The sequence below is a fragment of the Miscanthus floridulus genome, chromosome 9, assembly GCF_019320115.1.
Source record: "Miscanthus floridulus cultivar M001 chromosome 9, ASM1932011v1, whole genome shotgun sequence".
Lineage (NCBI taxonomy): Eukaryota > Viridiplantae > Streptophyta > Magnoliopsida > Poales > Poaceae > Miscanthus > Miscanthus floridulus.
This window is the reverse complement of record NC_089588.1, coordinates 95,892,333-95,902,417: the sequence shown is the minus strand read 5'-3', so window position 1 is coordinate 95,902,417 and position 10,085 is coordinate 95,892,333. Positions and strand designations below refer to the sequence as shown.

The window sequence follows — 10,085 nt, the reverse complement described above, 5'->3', positions numbered from 1 at the left end:
ACCCGTAGTCCATCCAAGAAAGACCGCATAGTATATACGCGTTCAAAAATAGGACCTTGGTCTGTAGTCTATTTCAACGTGAAGAAGAAAAAAATCAGCAACCTTTCATTTTTCAGAAAACTCCCCGAACGTGAATTTGCGGAGCTCCTCCCGACCCCGACCCCCGACTCCTCTCATTGGTCTCCCTCCTCCTCCTCCTCCTCCTCTCTCTCTCTCTCTCTCCCCCCTCCCGCCACCACGGCCGCCGCCGCCCTTCGCGTCCCTGCTGCCAACCCACGCTGCTGCTAACCACACATGTTTCCCACGCCGCCGTCGCTCAGTCGTGGGGAGCCGCGCGAGGTCGGTGGCATTCGGCGGCGCAACGGCATGGGGAGTCACACGTCGCTGTTGCGGAGATAGGTCGGAACTCGCTGGCCTCCTTGGCACTCAGCCTCGTCGCCCACGACACGACACCCTCATAAGCAGGCAGCCGGGCTCCCAATTTGTGATGGGAAGTGGCTGCTCGACTTCCCCTAGATCCGGATGACACCTTCTCCGTCAGATCCGGCACGGTGGTGATGACGGCTGCTTCCATGCCCACGGGGAAGTTTTGTACCGCGTTCGTCTCCAACTCTTCGGCCAGGTACGCATTACATGTTGGGTGCCCCCGGTCCATCCATCCATCCCTCTTCACCCCGATCTACAGGTTTATGTGATTGTGTCTACATACTACTATACATTTCTAAATGTTTTGGCATGTTTATTATTCAGATTCAATAGTACCATGATGCTATCATCTTAATTTTTAGAGTTAAATGCATCAGAGATCTATTAACCTGTGAGTAGGTTTCGGTTAGGTCCATCAATATCTAAAGTGACTTTTTGGGTCCATAAACTTTGTATGTCGTATCACTTAGGTCCATACTTCTCCACACAGGCTTCTCATTCCGACGTGGCCTGCGGACGTGTCCTTCTGAAGCAGCTCTTGCCAATGCATTTTGTCAAATAGCTTACGGGCGAGCACCGCTGCTTCGGCGCCGAACATCGGATGCACCACACGCCTTACGCGCTGCAGGCCACGTGCGCCAGGGTGTCGTAGAAGGCCGCGTTCCCGCCGGGCGTCGACCGCGCCATGCTCGCGGACCTCCTGGAGCGCGCCAACTCGATGGAGTCGCGTCCTCCTACTCCTGGACAGCGGCGGCAGCCGGCTCTTCTTGGGTGAAGCCGAGGCCGGCGACTCCAACACCGCCGCGGCGTCAGCAACGGCGCCGACCTCGATGAACATGGCCGCGGCCGCCGCCACGGTGTCGTTGACGGCCTCGGCGACGGCCCTCGCGACCTCAGCCTCCGCGTGCGCTTTGCCGGTGGCGGTGGCGGCAGCGGGGCGCGCGCACCTAGCAGCCAGCACCGGCCCGGCACCGGCCGCGTGGTGAGGGATGGCCCATTCGGGACGAAGCCCTGGTAGTCGTACTGTCCGAAGCTGATGGCCGCGTGGTACGCTGAGCCCAGCCAGACGACGGTGGTGCAGGCAAGGTTTTCATTTTCGGAAATTAAAATTTATCGGGGGTCACAGATAAAGAAGATAAACATGATATATCGGAAATATCGGACCAAATTCAAATAAAATTTAATTTGAATTTAAGTAAATTTAAATAAATTTAAACAAAATTTGTATGAAAAAGATAGATATTTCCTTATCGGCACCTACGGATAAAGATGATATATCAAAAATATCAGGAGATTTCGGCCGATATTAGAAACAATGGGTGCAGGTCTCCACGCGGTCGGCGACGCGGTCCATCGCTGGGCACCATGGCGCGTCTGACAGGTCACCGTGCCCACCGTTCCTGACCTCGCTCCACCACCCCTGTAGCTCGCTGTCCCTCGCCACCGCGCCATCGTTGGGGTAGTAGATGGCGCAGTAGTCCGCCACCCAGTTCTTGATCGGCGCCCACATGTCCAGCCCGTCCACCGCGTACGGGTAGTCCTTTATCATCAGCTCCAGCGTCTCTGGCTTCTTAGGGTCCCCTTTTGCCAGTCCTCTGTAGAACGAAGCACCAACCAGAATTATTCAGAATAGCCATGTAGTGACATGGCATGCTGTTGCTATGTCATCAATACCTGTCATTTGTATTATGTACGTAGTACAGTACAGTAGTGTTATTACCTCTTGATGAGATCATTGGGGAGAGCCAGCTCTGTGAAGTTCCAGGCCTTGTACGCCTTGGAGGACATCTCCATGTTGTACTTGCTGGGGAAGTAGGTGACCTCGTGTATGCCACGGAAGACGCTGCCGTCCTTCCTCTGGTCACCCGAGCCGACGACGATCTGGTGCGCGACGGCGTTGATGTGGAGCGTCTTCCGGAAGTGTGGATCGGGTGCAGCACGCTCAGCTGCCGGTTCGCCGCGATCACGATCGGCTCCATTGATGCGTGCGTGTTGAGCCTACACCACGGACATACACACATGTTGACCTCGTCTTGTTTGTACCAGGACCGTGTAGGAATCGATGGACGACCCACGTAGGAGAGAAGACTCCCTGAATGAAAGTGTACTTACCAGTGGGTGACGAAGTTGTTCTTTTTTTAGATGAAAGGTTCCCTGCTTTATTTGCATAAAGCACTCAAAAGCATTCAGCACAGCGTACCAGGCGCGCCCGCCAGAGTTTACAGTTCAAAGCACAGCAAACAAGCCTAATGGCCAAACGTCATAGGCGAGCACCCAAATGACACTCGCACTGATTATTACAAATCCTTTCTTGCGTCTCCTCAGACTGAATCACAGCTACGGAGCCCAGTGCCGAAGATTGCAATGCCAATGTCTCCAACCTTGATCTCATTCCCCCATCCCAACAGTTCTTGGCGGCTGGCTTGCTTTGCTCTCCAGATCCTGCATCACCGAGTCCACCATGGTTTCCAGGTCCGTTGCCACCTCCTCCTTCCACTCGATCTGTGCCGGGCGCCTTGATAATTCTTCCATTCTGACTATTCTGCTCTCCAGCAACACTCCAACCTCCCGCTTGAACATTGAAAGCCATCCTCTTAGCATCTTTGCGATCCCGATCAGCACCATCTTTGTACCTAGCCAAAACACCCCCTGAAAACAAATTTCATTTCTTAACTTCCATAAGGACCACAAAACAGCAGATGAAATCACATTAGTAACCACATGTTTCTTATTCGCAACCCACAACTTAGCTACAGACTCATAGTCAGCACCGATATTCTCACCTAACACCTCAGCAACCAAACTCCAAACACTCACAGCTACACAATATTCAAAGAATAAATGCCGAATGGATTCCTGTTCACTACAAAAAAGGCAAGTGGGATCCGAAACACCCCTCCTTTTCTGTAAATTGTCCCTCGTAAGAATTCTGTTAAGAGAGAGCAACCACAGAAAGAACTATACTCTAGGTGGAATCACAAGCTTCCATATGGCATGAATATAAACCGGAAACACACCTCTATAATTAATCCTAGCATACAAGGATTGGACAGCGTAAGTGCCATGAGAAGTATAGCTCCACACTATCTGATCCTCATCATCGTTGAGGATGGTTTCCTCTATTACACCACAAAGTTCCCACCACATGTTCATAAGAGCCTCGGAAACATTTCTTCTAAAAGTGAGCTTAAGCTCATACCCATCCCAGACCTGGCTTATAGCCTTACCATGCTGTTCATTAATGGCATACAACGGCCAGAACATAATGGCCAAACTTGTATTTCCTACCCATTGGTCTTCCCAAAACCTTACCTTCCTCTCATTCCCTACTACCCATCTGACGCCCATATGAGCTGCTTGACCTGCCTAGAGGACTCCTTTCCAAAAAGGGGAAGATCCTAGATCTGGGCAGCAAAAAATATTCGGATCAGTGGTATTATACTTAAAGTCTACAATGTTAACCCAAATAGCATTCTTATGCAGATGGTATCTAAAAATCCACGAAGCTAACAAAGCTAAATTTAAGCTCCTCAGATCTGGGATACCTAGCCCACCTTCTTCCTTCTTTCGAGCCACTAACTGCCAGCTGGCTAGGTGATATTTATGTCTGTCTTCAAAATTGTTCCACAGAAAAATGTCCCATCTGAGAGTTTATCATCTTGATAGCCCACTTAGGGAACTTTATAATGGACAACAAATAAATTGGAATACTAGCCAGACAAGCTTTTAGCAAAACAATCCTCCCAGCATAAGACAGAAGCCTACCCCTCCAACCAGCTAGCCGTTTGATAATTTTGTCCACCACAGGTTGTAGGTCTTTCCTTGTAAGCTTACTATAATGAAAGGGAACACCCAGGTACTTAATAGGAAATTCACCTTTTTTACAACAGAAAAGTCTAGCAAACTCATTAGCCTGATCTTCTTCTAAACCCACTGCCAACAAATCACTCTTATCATAATTAATCTTCATGCCTCACATTTGCTCAAAGCAAAGTAGAAGCCATTTCAAATTGCAAGCTTTTTCTAGATTTTTTTCTAAGAAAAGCAGTGTATCATCAGCATATTGCAAGCTGATGATACCACCCTCTACCACTTGTGGTAATAACCCAGTAATAATTCCATGCCTAGCTGCTTTCATAAGCATTCTAGAAAAAACGGCAGCTACTAAATTGAACAGCAGAGGGGATAAAGGGTCTCCCGCCTCAGACCCTTCCCAGACTTGAAAAAGGTACTATTCTCATCATTAATAGAACCTCCTCTAACAACCTGTCGAAGCCAGCCTCTCCATCTTCCACCAAAACCCCTAGTCTCAAGCATCTCCTCAAGGAAAGACCAGCAGACCCTATCATATGCCTTTTCATAATCTAGTTTCAACACCACACCTTCATGTTTTCGTTTATGGACCTCATGAATAATTTCATGAGCAGCCACAACACTCTCCAAAATAAACCTTCCTTTAATGAGGGTTGTTTGGTTAGACGCCACTAGCCTATCAGCTACTCTCACCATTCTATTATTCAACAATTTGGAGAAAATTTTAAAACTACAGTTTATTAGGCTAATCGGCCTGAATTTCTTCAGCACCTTAGCCTCAGGTTCTTTAGGGATCAACGTTATCACGGCGTAATTCAACCTGTCAAGATTCAGATCCCCCTGTTCAAACACTCTTATAAGATTCATAAGATCCACCTTGATCAGATCCCAAAAGACTTGATAAAAAAGAAAAGAGAACCCATCAGGGCCTGGGGCTCCTTCAGCATAAGAACTAAAGACAGCCTCTCTAACTTCATTTTCAGTAAAAGGAGCCTCTAATAACTCATTTTCTAAGGCAGTCACTTTCTCGTCCACTCCCCAAAAATCTTGTCCTAACTTAACACCACTATCTTCTTCTTTACCAAACAGTTTTCTGTAAAAATCAACAGCATGCTCAAGCATGCCTTTATTATCATCTATCCAACCATCAGGGCCTTCTAACCCAGAAATACGTTTTTTCCTATTTCTTTGATTAGCCACAGCTTGAAAATATGCTGTGTTTCTATCACCCTCTTTTACATATCTATCCCTAGCTCTCTGTCTAGCTTTAATCTCCTCTAACTTCCAAATAGATTCTAGGTCTTTAACAATCTCCTTCATCCTGTTTCTTTCCATCTCAATAATAACAGAGTTCTCATATTTCAAGTCTAGCAGATCATACTCCTTAAGGAGTTCTAACTTTTGTTTTCTAACTTGGGCATTAATATTTAAGGCCCACCCCTTAACCTTCTTTCTAACCAATCTAATTTTAAACTGCCAAATGTCTAAAGGGTCCGTGAAGGCACAAGAAGTGTTCCATAATTTGGCAATAAGCTCCTTGAAATCAGGCTGTTGTAACCACCACTTCTCAAATCTAAACATACTAGGTTTCCTTCTCTCCTCCAAGCCAAAATTAAGGATAAGAGGAACATGATCACTGCTTGCTCTAGAGCTAGTAGACACAAAGGCCAAAGGGAACTTATGTTCAAAATTGGTTGTGCGCGCTCCAGGAGGTCCACGAGCATGGCGCGGTCGACGCCCGGCAGGAACGCAGCCTTCTACGACACCCTGGCGCATGTGGCCTGCGGCGCGTAAGTCGCGCGGTGCATCCGATGTTCGGCGCCGAGGCAGTGGCACTCGGCCACAAGCTGTTTGACAAAATGCATTGCCAAGAGCTGCTTCAGAAGGACACGTCAGCATGAGAAGCCCGCGTGGAGAAGTATGGACCTAAGTGATATGACATACAAAGTTTATGGACCCAAAAAGCCACTTTAGAAGTTGATGGGCCTAACCGAAACCTCCTCACAAGTTAATGGACCTCTGATGCATTTAACTCTAATTTTTATTTTTGTTCTTGAGTGTAGAGTTGTGTTCTAAATTTGGTCTTTGTTGACACATTTATGTACCTTGTGTTTGTAGACATTCCAATTGAATGGAAGGGCAAATTAATCAGATGTGCTACTCAATCTGTGTAGTTATTTACTCTTACATGCCAGCTGCTGCATGATCCATACTTTAAGCATGTAGCCTTTTTTTGCTAAATGACTTCCTCAATTAGATTATAAATTTATATTTTGGGTTCAGTTTTTCAGTGGTACCTCTGGTGGCTTGCCGAGCACTGGACATCGTCCACATTGATGAGCTGCGTGTCTTCCTATATGCCTATAGTGCTGTTGTTGGCAGCAATAACGTGACGTCGTGGATGCTTGACCATGCGGCAAGGCTGCCCCGGCAACTCATTGCTGAGAAGGATGGTGTCTGCCTTGTCGAGATCCACAAGCTCATGATTATCTTGTGATTATTTTGTGATAACCAGATCTCCTGGGTATTTAAATTGGATAGTTCATTATGCTTTTGAGAAATATCTTGGCCTCATTGAACTATTTGGGATTTTTAAAATGCAGTGACAGTGGGTGGACAAATAGATGATCTGCATAATCCTCTTATAGGTGCTCTTTTTTCTCAGATTTTTTGTTTTGCCATGTCTTTCTTCTCTATGTTCTGATTTTTCTCAGTTTTTTTTTTGTTTTTTCATGTTTTCCTCTGTTGTTCGTTTTCAAGACCAAAGAGCAGATGGAGATGAAGATGACGCTGCAGCAGATGGCGTGCAAGCAGAGGGTCTCTCAAATGGTGATTTTCAGTTTCCTGTATTAATCCTCCTACTGTGAATGATCTTTTTTTTTGTTCCATGTCATGCGTGATATAGATGGAAGAACAGAAGGAGTGCAAGCACATGCTGCGATGGCCTGCAAGGTGCAGCAACAGATGGAGGTTGGTTTCATTCCACATATGCCTCTGTTTAGGTTCAGAGTAGACAGTTCAATCCATTGTATTACGATCAATAGTAAGCATATGTTAGCTAGAATCTAGTTTCAGTTCTGTCCATTGCATGGCTTCAGGTTTCAGATTTCAGTGTATTGTCAGGTAGCATTCAGGTTTCTGTGAACTTGGTAGTCTTCAGGTTTTAGTTAACTGTGAACTTTTGGTAGTCTTCAGGTGCTTCAGTTAACTGTGCATTCTATTATTCAGCTTGGATTGTCTGTTGGTAGTCTTCAGGCTTCAGTTAACTCTGCAGATTGAACAACATGTTGTTTGTTGCACGTACACATCATCGTCATCGTCCTGGCGATCCATCACATGCACCAGCGTGGCAGCATGGCGTGGCGGTGGCGTGGTGACTCGGCGGCACAGCGACATGGAGCGACTCGGCGGCGCAGCGGCCTGGAGATAATCGGCTGCGCGGCGGCATGGTGCAGTGCCACGGCGCGGTGGTGAGCTGCACTAGCTGGACACTTGCTGTACGATATTTGGTGATGAAAACTTAATGTCTATAAAGTTTGGATGCATGCAATGTTAATGTGTGCTTAAATTGTTAATGTGCTAATTTGACATTGGTAGAAAGTCTTGCATGGATACCTTGGTTTTGGAGGCATTTCTAATAACACGTCCATCAATATTTGAAGGCCTAGTACAGAGTGCCTCTAAAAAGTATTCTAGGCATCTAGAAAAATGCCTTTAAATGTTGATATTGAAAGGCATTATGAAAAAACGCCTCAAAGGACCTTTTACTTCCATGTTATATGCGTCATTCTAAAAAATGCCCAAAAAGGTTTTTGAAGGCATTTTGATGACTTTTAAAGGCATTTTTAAACGCCTTCTATAAACAGCCATGCTGTAGTGCCGGTGGTAACGGTCAATACATCATCGCTGGATCAAACAATTCACCGGCGTTTATTGTCATCTTCTCCACCATAGGATCAAACGACCCACCAATGGTGATAAACGATTCACGTACCGGTGGTAATGTTCTCTCCGTCACCGTAAGAATATTGCAGGATTTGCCTTTGCTTTGTTGCTACTTTTGCTTCAAACTTTGCAAAGCGATATGGCGCCAAACGTGTCGCACGTGGGCAACAACACCTGACCCAAGGGATACTAAACTAGCTAATCCCACACGAGATACCACAATCCGGAATATAATCTGATCTCGTAAGAGAAATCAGGTATTCATGTGGTTGTTTGTTTCCATGATCCACGGTTTGTGTCGGCGAAAGCACACGTACGACCTGCATGGAAGTGTGTAATGATGCAAGGAATGCACCCGATATATATAATCATTTCTTTCTATTCATCAAAATATACAAACAGTACATAGTTACTAGTATATGGCATTAAAATGGAATGTTACAAGTGATTGATACACTCATCAGACAGAACGAAAGAAGGCAACTAATCAGGCCGGTAAATCTGCCGTGTCAACCCGTTGCCGGATCAGCAACAGTGCCATGGATAGGACGTGAGGTTTTCAAATTCCATCTCCAGTAACAGTCATCGTCGCGTGCCAATAAATAAAGATGGCCTAGTCATTCTCATGCAGCACAGGCACAGTTGACATCGGCTAAGCTAGAAAGCTCGTCATGGCGGCCATGGCATCCGATAGCCAAAAGAAACTAATCATCGCTATGGCCATATGCGCCGCGTCCCTCGTCTCCGCTCTAACCACTGCCGCCGTGGCCAAGAACTCCCCAGAGTACTACGTTGAGCTCCACAACGCGGCGCGCGCCGTGGCCGGCGCCGGCCCCGTGTCGTGGGACGGCGAGGCGGCGCGTCACGCGGCCAAGCGCGCCGCCACGGGCTGCGCTGCTGGCCTCCGTAGTAGCAGGTCGGGAGATACTGTTGGTGGCGTTTACGGGGAGAACGTCTTCCGTGGCACTGGCACGCCGGGGCGGAAGGCCTGGGCGGCCGCCGACGCCATGCGCGCGTGGACGGCGCCGGCCGCGACGGAGTACGCGCAGGTCGTGTGGCCAGGCTCCGACAGGATCGGCTGCGCCCACGCCGTCTGCGCCGGCGAAGGCGGCGTCGTTATTAGCTGCAGCTACAAACCTGCTGGTAAGGAAGTCGTGCCACGTTGTGGAGAATGAGTGTTCAATTTGAAGGCCAACTCCCATAAAACCTGACGAAATCTAGCGTATGCTTGTGTGACATGTCATAGAATCGTTACTTTTCATTATATAAACTGAGATTATATGCCATTTTGTATTGCAGGGGCTTAATTTGCAATACATTGTTGGTCTATGTTAATTTGCTCGTTCGATTTTCTTTTTACCATCAACATACACATGTATTTTGTTGATGAAACAAACTGCTACTAATCTCTTGTTCTTTATCACTCTTTTTTAGTGAAGGAAGAACTGAGAGGGGCGCCACTTCCTAGTTATTGTAGGTACAACATTAGTCGTTGCTTTAACTGCCCGATTTGCTAAAATATTTTCTTGAGTATGTGAAGACAAATGTTTGTGCTAACAAATAATGAAACTTGAGGCTCTGATTATATTCGAGGTAGTATTTTCCGTCTCATGAGTCTGTTCGTAATTTGCTTTTATACTGTTAGTTGCTAAAAATTGTTTATCTTTGTTGAGCATACTGTTCACGACTTAAGCATGGTATCTATTCAATATTATAAGGACGCTGCTAGCGTCCGGACGCCTGGCTGCTGGATGTGTCCGGACGCTGCTCCTAATCATTCGATTTGAGCATGTTTAGATACCCGTCTTTCTCTGTATCTTCCACGTGACTTACTCCACAACAGGAGTGTGCAGCACGACGCTGCGCCCACATCCCTGCCATGCCTGACGGACGCAAGGACA

The 10,085-nt window shown here is 46.9% G+C and overlaps 1 protein-coding gene and 1 long non-coding RNA gene across 2 annotated transcripts; both read left to right on the top strand.

Moving 5' to 3' along the window:
* The first annotated feature begins 211 nt into the window (after nucleotides 1–211).
* Nucleotides 212–7,602, top strand: LOC136482425 (uncharacterized). Its single transcript, XR_010765073.1, has 4 exons — nucleotides 212–622; nucleotides 6,523–6,887; nucleotides 7,000–7,209; nucleotides 7,514–7,602. It is a non-coding gene; the product is annotated as an uncharacterized lncRNA (long non-coding RNA).
* A 1,298-nt stretch (nucleotides 7,603–8,900) lies between these two features.
* LOC136480344 (pathogenesis-related protein PRB1-2-like) lies at nucleotides 8,901–9,359 on the top strand. The gene has a single exon (XM_066477920.1). It carries the CDS (start codon nucleotides 8,901–8,903, stop codon nucleotides 9,357–9,359), a length of 459 nt encoding a protein of 152 aa, XP_066334017.1.
* The last annotated feature ends 726 nt before the right edge of the window (nucleotides 9,360–10,085 follow it).